This window comes from Pecten maximus, chromosome 17 (genome assembly GCF_902652985.1).
Source record: "Pecten maximus chromosome 17, xPecMax1.1, whole genome shotgun sequence".
Taxonomy (NCBI): domain Eukaryota; kingdom Metazoa; phylum Mollusca; class Bivalvia; order Pectinida; family Pectinidae; genus Pecten; species Pecten maximus.
In genome coordinates this window covers 16,593,048-16,608,375 of record NC_047031.1, presented here as the reverse complement: position 1 = coordinate 16,608,375, position 15,328 = coordinate 16,593,048, and the positions used below count along the sequence as shown (strand labels likewise).

General features: G+C 34.8%; 2 protein-coding genes across 2 annotated transcripts; one reads left to right on the top strand and one right to left on the bottom strand.

Annotated features, from left to right (window-relative positions):
* Positions 1–8,722: 8,722 nt before the first annotated feature.
* Positions 8,723–10,821, top strand: LOC117315168. Its single transcript, XM_033869313.1, has 4 exons — positions 8,723–9,250; positions 9,373–9,485; positions 10,330–10,481; positions 10,625–10,821. The coding sequence occupies exons 1-4, from the start codon at positions 9,092–9,094 to the stop codon at positions 10,819–10,821; spliced, it is 621 nt and encodes a 206-aa protein (XP_033725204.1). The 5' UTR covers positions 8,723–9,091.
* A 2,150-nt stretch (positions 10,822–12,971) lies between these two features.
* Positions 12,972–14,074, bottom strand: LOC117315040. The gene is made up of 3 exons (XM_033869177.1): positions 13,976–14,074; positions 13,534–13,799; positions 12,972–13,356 (listed from the first exon to the last, which is right to left on the bottom strand). Exons 1-3 carry the CDS (start codon positions 14,042–14,044, stop codon positions 13,209–13,211), a joined length of 483 nt encoding a protein of 160 aa, XP_033725068.1. The 5' UTR covers positions 14,045–14,074; the 3' UTR covers positions 12,972–13,208.
* Between the last annotated feature and the right edge of the window lie 1,254 nt (positions 14,075–15,328).

Below are 15,328 nucleotides of genomic sequence, written 5' to 3'. Positions count from 1 at the left end.
GGGATAAACTTTACTTTAGTTATAGGGAAATCACATTTTTGACTATCATTTGTTTTATTAGCTCACCTGCCCGAAGGGCAAGTGAGCTTATGCCGTGGTGCGGCGTCCGTCCGGCGTCAACTTTTTCATTCAAACAACTTCTTCTCAATAACCAAAAGGCCCAGGGACTTGATATTGGGCATGTAGCATGCTGGGGTGAAGGGCTACAAAGTTTGTTCAAATAAATGACCTTGGCCTTCATTCAAGGTCACATGGGTCAAATAGGCTATAATCTTCAAACAACTTCTTCTCAATAACCAAAAGGCCCAGGGACTTGATATTGGGCCTGTAGCATGCTGGGGTGAAGGGCTACCAATTTGTTTTCAAATAAATGACCTTGACCTTCATTCAATGTCATATGAGTCAAATAGGCTATAATCTTCAAACGACTTCTTCTCAATAACCAAGAGGCCCAGGGACTTGATATTGGGCCTGTAGCATGCTGGGGTGAAGGGCTACCAATTTGTTTTCAAATAAATGACATTGACCTTCATTCAAGGTCACATGGATCAAATAGGCTATAATCTTCAAACGACTTCTTCTCAATAACCAAGAGGCCCAGGGACTTGATATTGGGCCTGTAGCATGCTGGGGTGAAGGGCTACAAAGTTTGTTCAAATAAATGACCTTGACCTTCATTCAAGGTCACATGGGTCAAATAGGCTATAATCTTCAAACGACTTCTCAATAACCAAGAGGCCCAGGGACTTGATATTGGGCCTGTAGCATGCTGGGATGAAGGGCTACAAAGTTTGTTCAAATAAATGACCTTGACCTTCATTCAAGGTCATATGAGTCAAATAGGCTATAATCTTCAAACGACTTCTCAATAACCAAGAGGCCCAGGGACTTGATATTGGGCCTGTAGCATGCTGGGGTGAAGGGCTACCAATTTGTTTTCAAATAAATGACCTTGACCTTCATTCAATGTCATATGAGTCAAATAGGCTATAATCTTCAAACGACTTCTTCTCAATAACCAAGAGGCCCAGGGACTTGATATTGGGCCTGTAGCATGCTGGGGTAAAGGGCTACCAATTTTGTTCAAATAAATGACCTTGACCTACATTCAAGGTCACAGGGGTGAAATCGGCTTTAATCTGTAAACAATAATTTTGCGATAGCCAAGAGCCTCCAAGACCTGATATTAGGCCAATAGAATGCTGGAATGAAGGACTAGAAAATTTTCAATATGAATAAAACTAGCTTACAATGATATTTGAAAAAAAAGGTTATCAACATAGTATCTTTAGAAATGACCTCAATCAACTTCAAAGTTGCTGTAGAGCCAGGTGAGCGATACAGGCCCATTGGGCCTCTTGTTTGTTTTGAAATTCATTCTTTCATTCAAATTTACTGAAATATTTCAAAAATCAGTTGACCGTTAAGGCCCATGGGCCTCTTGTTAACCAACTTTTTTTATCATAATGATCAAAATATACAATACGGATGCTTTTAAAAATGACAAATTTTATCTGATTTTAGTTTTAAAAATAAAACTTGTTAGTATATTGTTTGGCCCTAAATGACCCTAGTTGTCGATGGGCCGTAAAACATAAACAAATCTATTTTTTGTTTTTGCATTTAAATATTAGATAATGCTCTCGTGATATAACATCTGCCTTTTTGACCTCGATTTGTGACTAGAGCATCTTTATGACACCTGGACTTACTATCCGTCATTCTATTTTTTTTGCATTTGATTCTGTCATTCACATCTGTTTGGTACTGCGGGACCACATGAGATGCGTGCGCAGCTTCATTATTCATAGCGTGTTTACTTCTAAACAGGTCAGCAGAAACAATTTTACTGTGACCGTTTTCATACTTATTTAATACTTTTCCCATCGTAATATCACTTAATAGTGGTGATGGTATGACTGAAAAAAAGACACAAATGTTGTAAAAGCGGGATCACAAGCAGACGTCTTCGATGCCTTGGAACACAGTGTAAACCTTTCAGAAAAGAACCAATTCGTCGGACCTATTCTTGTGGGAAAGGTGCATTGCTTTCAAAATGTATTTGTAACATCTAATGTGGTTTTACAGATGTTACAAACTAGTAATTCGAAGGATGAACAACAAAGGGATGATAATACAGTATCGGAAGATCAAAATCTCGACAGTCGTGGAGGTTTCAACATTCTTGATGAGATACCGCCCCATGCCATTGATGATTAGATTATACTAGAAACAATTTAGACTGCATTATCTCGGCACCAACGGAAGTTACGAAGTCGAATTATGTAGATCTCGCAGGCCTGGACAGACTCTTCGATGAACCAAGTACTGATAGTAGTGACCTCGTGAGTGCAGACATACACGTAGATGCCCATGTTGATGAAATTCCTCATTATGAAAGCACCGAAAAGGCTGGTTTGTACGATGGCCGACAAGAGCCTGGCAAAATGAAATGAAAAAACTGTAACACTTTTTTTCATGGTACACTTTTTTTTACATCTTTTTGTACCATAGTATGGTACAAAAAGATGTGAAAGCATATTTGAAATGAGTCGGTCGCTTTTGTATCTTTCTGTACCAAAAAGCGGCCGAAAACAGCCATGGTACAGAAACATATGAAACGCCAAGTCATAAAGGTTATTGAGTTTGACAAATGCCTCCCTGATAACGCTGTCATCACATAGCCTGGCGATTAATTGCCCGGAATGTCTTTGGCTACAAAAATGTTGCAGGAGTGTATGGAGAGCCTGCAGGCGTGTATGATACATACACGTGTACATCAATTTTTATTTAGATATAAATATCTTTATGATTTAGCCGCTATACTACGACGAAACATCTACCCCTATTACATCTGTGTGCATGTTATATGTTTTATCCTAGCGCAAAATTTTCTTCTTGGTTTTGTAGTTATCAACCGATTGGAAATTTGTCATTGTACTATTCCATAGTTTGAACATTTTATAATGACGTGACATGTCCTGGGTGTCTGTAGTTTTGCACTCGCATACACTGTGCACTCGTTATACAGAATACAATGACGATAATTACCGCTCATGTTTTACTGCTAATGTTGCTGCTTGCTACTGTTATGGCATCACCGGCTGAATTTCCTGCTACATGCTTAACTAATGGTAAGTTAAGATTACGTCAAGCAACAGCTAATCCTGAGCTGTAACATTCACTCCTACATCCATGAGACCTGTATTATATGCCAATCAATACCATATTGTCGCCAAACGTTAAATCTTTGAATGCTACAAATTTGTCACTATAAAAAAGTTGTTATATGTAACTTGTAAGTGTAGCTAAAAATAATGTTTTTCGTTATTGTTGTTTTGATTTGTATATAGTATATTTCGTTAACAGATTGTGATGCTATATACGGTAGTTTTATATTTCAGTTGAGGATCTGTTGATGTATTACGCGTCATGTGGATTCACCAACAAAATTATTTCCAATGTAATGTCGAAGTACCATGAAATCACTATAAGGCATGGTTATACTTTTAAAGGTTTAAGTTCAATTATTACGTGGATATTTCATGACACGACACAATGACGTTGTTAATCCGCTATGTCGATATCTTATGTTGTAAGAGTACTAATCTATGACACCACATTGGACATCGGTTGCTATTTAGGCTGAAAGGACGGTAAGTGTTCTCTATTAATCCCATTTAACGGTTGTGTTCAATACACAGATCCAACGGAACCAAGACAAACATAATTATTAGAGTTACATAATGAGTTATTTCTTTCAGATACTGTCTAGATAGCAAAATTGCCTGCATACACCATGTGATTGGAGTATAGCCATTTTCAGCTTTATAGAAAATAAAACATTACGTATCATTCTATGTTTGTCACCGGGGGTCTATCAATTTAACAGAACTGACCCCTGAATGTGATTGATAAGGACACTTGAAGTCAAAAATGGTAGCCTAAAAATAAGCGTGTGATGACGTGGATTGGTATCCGGTCTATCGGTGTATGTCATCTTCTTAAATATTATGTGAGGATCTCTCTCTCTCTCTCTCTCTCTCTCTCTCTCTCTCTCTCTCTCTCTCTTATTATGTGAGGATCTCTCTCTCTCTCTCTCTCTCTCTCTCTCTCTCTCTCTCATATTATTATATTATATTTTCCTAGATTTAAAACTTTTTTCGTGTATTCCTTTTTATTAACAGGAAAAAATGCAGCTGTTACCACCAACTGTTGGTTATAGACAGATGACAGAAATACTGAAAAGCGAAGGCATTGTCGTAAGAAGGTAATGATCTGCTATTTTTCATTTGTAACCCATAAATTAAATGCAAATGATATTATCTGAAGAGAATGGAGGATGGATAACATATAGTGTTTACTTTCTGAACAGGCACCACATTTGTTAAAAGTAAGTATGAATTCTTTTGCACATAAATGCGGATCAGTATGAAGTTGCTCCTTAGATCCTACAAATTGTGAACAAATCATTTGACTACTTTATATTTGCAATAATTCTCATTCATTATTGTGTGACATTTGAATAAACATCTGAATATATGTATTTCATTTACCCATAAGGGATCAAGTGATGCACGTCATGAGAATAGTTGATCCAGCAGGAGTGGAGAACCGCATACGGCATCGTCTTCAAAGGAGAATTTATTCCTCACTCGGACCTAATCATACTTGGCATATAGATGGGTATGTTCAAACGATTTAATAAAAAATGTATATTTTTACGCCATATACTGGTGTATACATATGTAACAAGAGGTCAAAGAAGAAAAAATAGTTCACAACACATAATTCAATTATGTAAAATATCAAATTTGATAAAGAATATTATTATGGACCGGCAGGAGCAGGTCCATCCATTCTATGATATCATTTGGAATTGATGCTGCATTGTTGCTGCTCTTACCCAGGCTAGGCAGCAGTGACTTGTAATATATTTAACAAATAAGAACAGTATACAAGATATTATTACCATAAACAAGCGTTAGTACAATATATTACAGTCTCATAAAATAACACAAGTGAAAATATTTTACGTTACGATGGTAATTTGGCACACGTGTGTCACTGTGTGTACAAAGCGAGACGAAGCTTGATTGACCCGCATCCTTATGATGTACTACATATAGAAAACATAGCTTTAATTTTATTTTTATATATGTATATTTTTTTTCAATTTGGAATATTACCATTTTAAATAGTATTTTGAATGTTTTGTCTTTTTTGTTGTTGGATTTTAAAAATTTCATGAGATGAGGGTTCGAGATTAAACTCAGATTTAAATATAGGTAGACATGACTTCGCGAGGAAGTTTGAATATCACGAAACTATTTTTAGCTGGGAGGCGTAGTCCAACAGCTTATGAAAGCGTGCCAGAACAAATGCTTCTGTAGTTTGTTCTCATCTTTTTAAGTTGTTGTCTCATGGGTTTAGACACATCCCTATTGATTAAAGTACTGATTGATTTGGCACTGATTATTGATTTTGGACATTCTTCTTAAACTACTATGTATAAACATTTGTACGTTGATACAGCTGTGCTCCACACAGTGCTCATGTAGTGGTGTGTCGTCTGCTATTTATATTCCAGAGCTTAGTGTTGCTGATAAAATTGCTTGTTTACAAATGTGTTTTTGGACAGTATTGACATCAATTAGGCCTAACACAGATGGTGGACATTTTTAAACGTTGTAAATGTGAACAAGTTTGAAGGATTGATGGTATACTTAATGAATTTTTTATACATTGTAAAGACAGTTTAGTCCCATGTTTAACTATACTGTTCAATAGAGTTTTTAATCCGTGCTGTTTTCCAAGCTCATGGAATATAGGATGTATTGTGCCAGTGCCAGTGCATAAAAAAGGTGATGAAAATATTACAGATAATTACAGAGGCATTACACTAGTCAGTTGTTTAGGAAAGTTATTCACGTCTATATTAAATCAGAGATCAGTGAAATTAGATGAGAAATATAATATAATCACAGATGCGCAGTTTGGTTTTCGGAAAAATCATTCTACCATTGATGCAATATTTGCCCTACAATCACTGATAGATAAAACACTAAAACGACGTAAGCGATTATACTGCTGCTTTATTGATTACAAAAAAGCATTTGATTTTATAAGTAGGCAAAATTTATGGTTTAAGTTGGTCAAAGAAGGTATAGATGGAAAAATGCTGAAAATAATTATATCTTTGTATAGCAATGTTAGATGTTGTGTAAAATATTATGGTTTGACAGATTTTTTCAAATGTGAATGTGGATTATTCCAGGGGGAAATTCTCTCGCCGATTTTGTACACATTATATGTTAATGATTTAGAAATAGACTTTATAAAAAATAGCTCTCTGTCAGTTGAAAAACAAACAATTAATTTGTTTTATTAATGTATGCACACGATATGGTTATCATGTCTGAAAGCATAGATGGTTTACAACAGACGCTCGACTCCTTACAGGAGTACACAAAGAAATGGAGTCTTACAGTTAATGTTGACAAAACAAAAATTGTTGTATTTAGAAATGGGGGGTAGAACTAAAGAAAATGAAAATTGGTTTTATGATGATAAAGAAATTGAAGTAGTAGACAGTTTCAATTATCTAGGATTAATGTTAAATTATAACGGTAAATTTCTACAAACTCAAAAGAAAATAGCAGAGCAGGGTCGCAAAGCATTGTTTGCGATGATAAATGTATGTAAAAAGAATCATTTCAATTTTGAAACATGTATAGCAGTATTTGACACCTATATCAATAACGTGTTTTCATATGGAAGTGAAATTTGGGGGTTCCACAAGGCAAACGATATTGAGAAAGTACACATTAGGTTTTTAAAAGTTGTTGGGAGTAAGACAGTCTACTCCAAATGTTTTCTTGTATTTTGAGTTAGGTAGGTTACCGTTATACATTGATAGAAAAATAAAAATATTCAAATATTGGTCAAAATTACGTAATACAAATAATTGTATATTAAAATCATGCTATGATTATATGGTGGAACGAAATGATCCTTGGATCACAAATTTGCAACAAGATTTAAACCAAGCTGGTTTAGGATATATTTTCAATTTAACTATATTAAATGATTCACACTGTAAACTGTTTAAATCTAGGCTTATTGATATTTTCCAGCAAGAATGTTTAGATACTATTAAAACGTCTTCGAAAGGTCACCTGTACCAGCATCTTGTAGAAACACTATCTTTACAGACATATCTGAAAAAAACCTATAAATGTTAATATTTAAAGGCAATCGGTAAACTAAGATTATCAGCACATGATTTGGAAATTGAAAGGGGTAGATATAGAAATGTAAATAGGAACCAAAGAGTATGTATGTTATGTGATAGTAATGACATAGAAGATGAGTTTCATTTTGTAGTTAAGTGTCCATTATATGCGGACATTCGTTCAAAATACCTTAAGCCAATTATTATCAATAATCCCAGTATGTTCAAGTTTATTAAGTTTCTAAATGTTGAAAAAATCAAAGATCTAAATAATCTAGGTAAAGATTTAGTGTCAGCATCTAATAGGAGAAAAGAACGGATAGGAATTTAGAAAAATATAATATATATATATATCTAGTATAAATTCATAGGTCATTCGACAATCTCCTGTATACTTTACATATGGAAAATTATATGTTAATTTCCTGTGTGTATGTAAATCAATTACGATTAATATTAGGTTGTATTGTAATACATGGAATGTATGTACACATGAAATTCTTAAAATAATGCTGTCTATGTATTTTTAATGTTTTGTGGGTAGGTGGTTGAGAGAGGGAGAGCGTGTGGGTGTGAGTGGGTGAGGGTGTGCTAGCCGCTAGGGTGCTTATTATATATGGTTGTTACATTTTAGTGATAAGTTGTAAAACTTAAGCTAATAAAAGAAACTGAAACTGAAAAAAAGTTACTGCCCACCTATAGCTACTATGTGGTCATTGGCCTCTTGTTTGAACAATTCATCTGATAGACTCTGATGTTTTGAGATATTGTCGATATGTTGTACAAGATAATTGTAATAACTATAAACATGATACTATCAACGGGTTATGTTTTGGCTATGTGTGAATTTCGTTGGATGTAACTGAGGATGTTAGAAATTTATTTTTAGATCTGTAGCATTGACTTAATGATTACCAATTCAAATTTCGCAAATGAAGTGTTCAGCATAACACAATGGTAGTATATTGGTTTCCAATCGAAATGAAAACCTGTACTAAAACTCTTGAGTGATATACACACATATATTTTATTGTATTTAGTTGTTGAATGGTAATCAAAGCCAGCCACACATGTGTCTTGTTTCCCTAGATATGACAAGCTGAAACCGTACGGATTTCCAATACACGGATGCATAGATGGGTGAGTTGGCGTGCAAATCAACAAAGACAGTCAGTCAATTGAATGTTAATTTGTTTGTGAACAACGTAAAATTAAGAACCTCACATTGTTTAAATAATTTTTTTCAGTGATGCTGTTTTCAACGTGGTGAAGAAAGGAATCATAACGATGCAAATAGTTTGATATGTCACGTTTGACTCTTACCTTTTGTGTTAATAAGGTTTCTAATAATAATTTATGCATCATAATTGTTAATACCAGATATGTTATTTTGTGTAAACAATCTGGTCGTAATCATTTAACCAATTTCACATGCATTGTTTGACCTGTATTCATTCACATTGTGAATGTGATTTGTAACTTATTCGTCACCTCGGAGAACGTACATGTATAAGTATAGAAAGAAAACTCATATATTCTAAATTTCGAACCGGTATAACAGTATCTTATCTAACATGGGGCGGTGATTATTTTTACATTTGATTTAATTTTAATTTAATTTAATCTACCGCCATGATCATTTACAGTAAAAAATACTTTCATATTTGTAAGGTTTTCCAGAAAAATCATCTGGTTTGTTGTCGGTCCATCGAACAATGATCCGAAACTGGTAGCAAATCACTATATGGAAAAGTTCAACGTCTCGGAGGTAAGAATCAAAGAGTGGAAAATGTTTTTGTTCTTTTTCAAAACTCGATGAAATATTGATATGTGTCGATTCGTATTTTGATAATATGCATGCTGTTTCCGTTGTATTTAGGTTGTCCATATAACATACAAGCAGACCGAGGTACGGAAAATTCAGTAATTGGCGCCCTACAGTCTGTCTTAAGACAGGAAGAACCAGGATTTGGTCGCGAAAACGGCTTCCAACATATTGCATCAAAACTTAACCAGGTGAGTACTTTTAGTCTCTCTGATCATCAGAGAAATCGAATGGTCGTAGAAGCGTTATTTTCATGAAGAGCACTAAATTTTAACGTCAAATATATCCTTGCTATAATTTATATATTTTTCAGCGCATCGAGTCATGGTGGTCTTTTCTCCGGAAGAGATTTGCGCAATGGTGGATTAACTTTTTCATGGATTTGGTCAATTCGGGAACCTACGTTTCGCATGACGACAACTCAATGTATGTACTGTATCATGGTCTAAATGTATCTGTAATTTTGCATTCAAACATCCCCATTACCACTTTCGGTATCTCGATTGCGAATATGTGCAAACATGTTGATGCCGTCAAAACATTGATGAAAATAGTAATAAGATTATGTTATAGCCGCGGTTTTGATTTTATTTGAACAATTGTCAGGTTTGAAAACGGCCAAACAAGGACTACTTACCTCTATGATAAATCTCTGACATTTTCATAGATATTAAGGAACCTGGCCCAGTATGAAGACTTTTGTGCCAGATTTTAACAGCGCAGAGGGTTTCAATAAATGCAAGACGAACCAGAAAAAGCTCAATCTTTCGAAGCAATGATCCTATTATCTTCAGGTAAGGTTTATTTTTCAAAGAACAACGCAATGATGTCATAAATGAAATTACGTCACGATCACAGCACGTTGCGGCATTGATGACGTCATTGGATTGTCTTTTGAAAAATAAACCATACATGAAAAGCTCATCAAAGGGCGAGAGCTGCTATTGGTTGGTCGTACGTTTTTGTTTTTGTAATTATTTTTTTTCTTTAATAATATATGAAGTTAACTATTTAAAAGCGAAAAATAGATACCTTTTGAACAGCTGAATTAGATATAACACTGTTACAATACTTCATAGCAACACTATTTAATATTTTCTCGTAGAGACTGCGGCACGATAATCTTTGTAAATAGTGCAGATCTGCCTGAAACTGGTCCCTCTACGATAGCAAAGATCCGCTAGTGACATGTCACCTGCGACTTTGAAATAGACAAAGCTTAATGTAGAATTTGTTTGCTCACATTTAGCAACTCCATTTTCACTTTCAGGAAATGCCTACGATACGTATTTATGCCACTGATTCAACAATATCTTGATGAAATCGCTGAGCAATGGAACAATCACCAAATAAGCTTATCAAGAAATGCACACTGTCCGAATGGAAGACCCAGTGTCCTGTATGCAATGCCAGAGATATCAGGTTATTATAATTTGTTTATGATTTGGAATTCTTTTAGTCTGCAATAGTCAATCAATATTAACAATGAGGACTGCTGACCTACGTTCCGACATGAAAGCCATTCCTAGTGTTTACATGTCTTACCTAATGTGTATGTTTTGCAGGTGCAAGGGATTGCATCCATCCTGTCAACGAAGAATTGATAACGATGGGGTTTACAAAAACATTACCATCTACTTTATCTGGTTTGAAAGAATTTGACGACATCGCCGCAGAAATGACTGTTCGACTTGGTTTGATGAAGCCAGACACTTGGCAAGAAGCCCTGAAGAATTATTACATGCTGTATGATGCTTTGTAAACTGATTTATGATGTTTATATCATAATGATAAATGACAATTAAAATGATACTTCATTCATTTTTAATTGCTTCGTTTTAGCAAGAACTAAGTTTCAAATCAAGTTATGCACAAATGCAAGTGAACAAAAGTATGCGATACATATTTGAAAAATGATCACGTGACTACTGATAAATTGCTGCATCCATTTCCATTTATGATGTGTATAGAATCGGATTGGATACCTTCCGAGGCTGAAGTAAGAGAACTCAGAAAATTTCCTTTTATTCTTATTGGAACTTGCTTTAGTCTTCACTGCAGATTTTGTTCTTTTCTTAAAGTTACAAGGCATGCATTCCGCCTGCATACAAAATTGCAATATCGAATTTTTAACAGAATATGGTTTTGTCTCTGAAAGATTCATACACAGGCAGTACAACCATGAAACCACAAGTATTAGCTCGCGGAAGGCTTCCTTCAGTAGCTTCGTGGTCAAAGTTGACCTGAATGCCATTCAATCGAACACCTGGCAATCTTGATAGTCCGGTAATAAACCCCAGGAGTGACTGAAGGTTTATTTCGTGTTCGTCATGCTGGAGTGGGTCACCTGTAAATAACAAAAAGAATAGTGGACGTTTAGGTAGCAGACCACACAAAGACTGCTTTGCCATGGCTGATTTATTTTAAAGTAAATAACTCCTGTTTTATGATACAATGCATTAAAAAAAGAAGACAAAAAACGAACAAAAACAAAAAAGAAAAAACAAAAAACCGCAAACAAAAAACAAACAACAAAAACAAATGTAAACTATAACTGGTATGTTCATTATGAAGTATTCTACCATGTTTGCTATGCAACGACAGTTTTGATTGGTTAAAAACCATGTATTATTTTCCAATAATACACGCTCGTGTCAATAATACACGCTTGTGAGTCACGGCTGTTACAATGTTATGTATCTTATATTCACTCATCAATAATACGGTTACTGTAGCCGAGTCGGCTAATGCTTTAGTCTTTCCTCTATTTTTCATCACGACGCGAGTTCGAATCCTACGAAGGCGGCTTTTTTTTATCCCCTTATTTTTTTTTTAATTTTCAAAATCAATGCCATATGATAGATGTTCTTGATTGTAGTACTGTAGTGCCTGTAAAGAAATATATTATCAACAAAATAATGCAATACTCAAGAAATAAATTCGGGGTTTCTTTGCCGTTTTTACAAAGTTTTCCCGGGGTGCCTGTAAAGAAATAATATCTTATCAACAAAATAATGCAATACTCAAGAAATAAATTCGGGGTTTCTTTGCCGTTTTTACAAAGTTTTCCCGGGGTTTCTTTGCCGTTTTTCTATATTGACCTCAGAACTAAACAATACATGGTAGAATAGAAATAATCAACTTTGACTCGTGTATTGTTGCAGGATATACAACTCGGACTCGGATATTTTGCAATTTTAATTAATAACTCAGGCATGCGGCCTTTGTTATTAATTTAATTGCAAAATATCCTCGTCCCCGTTGTATATCCTGCGGCCTTCGTTATTAATTTAATTGCAAAATATCCTCGTCCTCGTTGTATATCCTGCAACAATACACGAATGATCGTTAATTATTTCTTAAGTACTTAAAGGTTTCACGTTTGTTAAAACTGAAATAAATAAATTTCCGGATTTCCCGAAAGTGTGTTCATTTCATAGGAAATTTTGTTTTGCCCTCAGCGAAATATGGTGCCTCACAATCAAGGTAAGATTGCAGAAAAACAAATGTCAAAACAGGATTAATTCTGTTCTTGGGATGCAGATATTTAATTTCAATTAGGTTTCAGAAGAAAAAAATGTGTAGAGAATTGTGCCTTCAATTGTGTATTCATAGATCTGAAAAAAACATTGAAAAAATAAGTTTACTTATCCTTCAGAACTATCAGATTTACAAAAGTTGTATAGATTATAAGATATAATAAAAAATATTATACTTTATCATATGTAATATGTAGGGTTAACTGTTTACATATCTAAAACGTGTGCCTTATTTTTCATAATTTGGCATTTTTACTGTACACTGCTATCTCCGAATAACTTTGTTGGCTCTGCTATGGCAACATTTGCATAAATCTTTTTTTAAGTACATAAGCTATGATTTTGAAACCCGGATAGGGCAGCATTCGCTCAATCATTTAGAGCGTTCGGTGACATGAGGTGCTGGTATGCTCCGTGTTCGGAGGAAAGTAGAAAATATGTGACACATTCTCATCACGTCCATGTCTGGAATCGAACCAACGACGACTTGGTGAAAGGCAAGTGCGTTGATAACTGCGCTACCCGGCAACTATCTGTTTCAACAGATGTTCCCAATCATTACACTATTCCATCTCTTAGATAAAAGTATATTGCCAGAAATGAAACAAAATCAAAGCTTGCATAACTTACGATAAATTTCATCCACGTATTCCAGAAATCGCTTTGCAAGGCGTTCCTCTACTGGACGTCTGTTGCTCCCGTTTTCACAAAAATTGAATGTACATGCTTCCTTGAAACGTTTTGGAGTGATTTCAAACCTGGAATTATACGTATTAATTAAAACTAAATGTTCCCAACACACATCTAAAGCTTTCAATTCAGAACAATATGTTCATTGGTTAGATGTATTATTCATTTCATTTAAATACATTTTCTAAAGATAGTGTACACTAATTCTATGCGGTTATCATATCATTATTTACAGGGAACAATACCTGTTGTTATAGACCAAAAGATCTCTTAGAGCGGTGTACCTCCGCATCAGAGTCATCAGGCCAAGTACTTCCATGCCGTCAGCAAATTGGCTAATTGACGCTGATGTCCTATGGATGACAAAAGACAAGTAGATGTCTTTTACTAAATCCTCTTTGTCAGCGATGTCTAAAAGGAAAGTTGGCTTGTCCACTCCCAGGCTAAATCGTAATTCCAGTTTTTCATCCAATATCTTTCTCATGTTCTCTGTCGTTTTTGAATCAGTTAACTGTGAATAGAATGTTTTTTTTATATTAAATGCTCTTGTTGATGCTTCTGCAGATAGTTTAGCCAATCATTCGTATACGGTAAAGATAACAAAAGGCATTTGCCATACTAAATAATACTTATTACACATTACATAAAGTAGTACAGAAACTCTCATAGTTACTTTGTTAGGCTTACCTCTTTTAAGGCATCACGGATTTCATAATCCGTCACTTCCTCCGGTGTGGGATTAGACTGACCATTCATAAGAAAATCGACAACAGAAGGGGCTAGACAACACAGTGGCTGTCCACCCATAAGGATGGATGCAGCCACCGCGTATCCTGCATAATAATAATGTTTCCTTCTCAACGCCGACACTTTTGAAGAGAACACCTTAAAAGAAAGCAACCATATTATTAGTAGTGTTCATTTGAACCGCCAATCAAATTATTTGATAGTTAATATCTTTTACACAATGTCTCGCTATAAGCCGGGATAACAATGTACAGTATAAATCACGGACTCGAAATAATTGTGCTAGAATAAGAAATATGTTACCATAAAGTAGCGAATACTTATTTCGCAAAATCGCTGGGCTATTATGTTAGATCATACGTACATGCTAGGAATAATGATTTTTCGATTTAACGATTTATATTGAAAATTATGCGATGACGTGCTATGTTCGATAACTTCATGGTTGGAGTGTGCTAAAAAGCAATTTTCAAAATTCTAAGGGAATCTTTATCTAATTTGTTTCTAACTTATCAAAGTCGCATTAAAAGACAGACACCGAGATAAAGCGCACAAACAAAACAAAAATTATGTTATGCGTCTTATCCAATTCAAGCATCTTCTTTTTATTACAAGCAAAATAAAATAACTAGCTTTTTGAACGTCGAAATTATTACTCTCCTTTCTGGAAATGGTATAATAACAACTCATAACAGCAATATCATTGTAGTTATTTGAAAGTAAAGAGGGTTAATGATACTGATAAGTGTAAATGTTACCTTCATTGTTTCAGGACCTTCTAATAGTCCACTAGTATGAACAACAGCGTCCATAAGAAGACGAAAAAATTCCCTTCTCGGGCCACCTTCATCAATAGCGATTTCGATGTCTTGGTGCTCTCCGAAGTTTGATATGAATTGAACTTTAACTTTCTTTTTGAAGTCGTAGTTGGCTGCTTCAACACTTTCCATAAAATCTTCCAGGACGTAGTACTGTGAAACATTTATACCATTAAAGTAGCACATGTCTTCATTAGGAGTCGGAAGAAGTACTGTGTCTGCATGTTTTTCGAGCATTGCAGATATTTCACTCTCACCCCTGTGAAATACAGAAACAAAATATTTAAATCGTACTTTGTTCCGCTATAAATGTAGTTCATCTATTTCTCATAATTATTCCATATACTAAATATCTAAAACAAACGTTTTATATCATATGTATCTGTTATATGTGGGCATGTAATTAACTAGTAAAAGAGTAAAGAGTAAAGATATATTCCAGGAGTAGAACGTAGGAATTCACAAAGAGTTCCAA

Excerpts from the sequence above, each read along its gene's own strand:
- LOC117315168 (XM_033869313.1), top strand. The coding sequence starts at position 9,092 with ATGCTGTTTCCGTTGTATTTAGGTTGTCCATATAACATACAAGCAGAC. Across the intron at positions 9,251-9,372 it reads TTGCATCAAAACTTAACCAG|CGCATCGAGTCATGGTGGTC; the intron begins GTGAGTACTTTT and ends TATATTTTTCAG. Across the intron at positions 10,482-10,624 it reads TGCAATGCCAGAGATATCAG|GTGCAAGGGATTGCATCCAT; the intron begins GTTATTATAATT and ends TATGTTTTGCAG.
- LOC117315040 (XM_033869177.1), bottom strand. The coding sequence starts at position 14,044 with ATGAATGGTCAGTCTAATCCCACACCGGAGGAAGTGACGGATTATGAA. Across the intron at positions 13,800-13,975 it reads TCCGTGATGCCTTAAAAGAG|TTAACTGATTCAAAAACGAC; the intron begins GTAAGCCTAACA and ends TTCTATTCACAG. Across the intron at positions 13,357-13,533 it reads CTTTTGGTCTATAACAACAG|GTTTGAAATCACTCCAAAAC; the intron begins GTATTGTTCCCT and ends GTATAATTCCAG.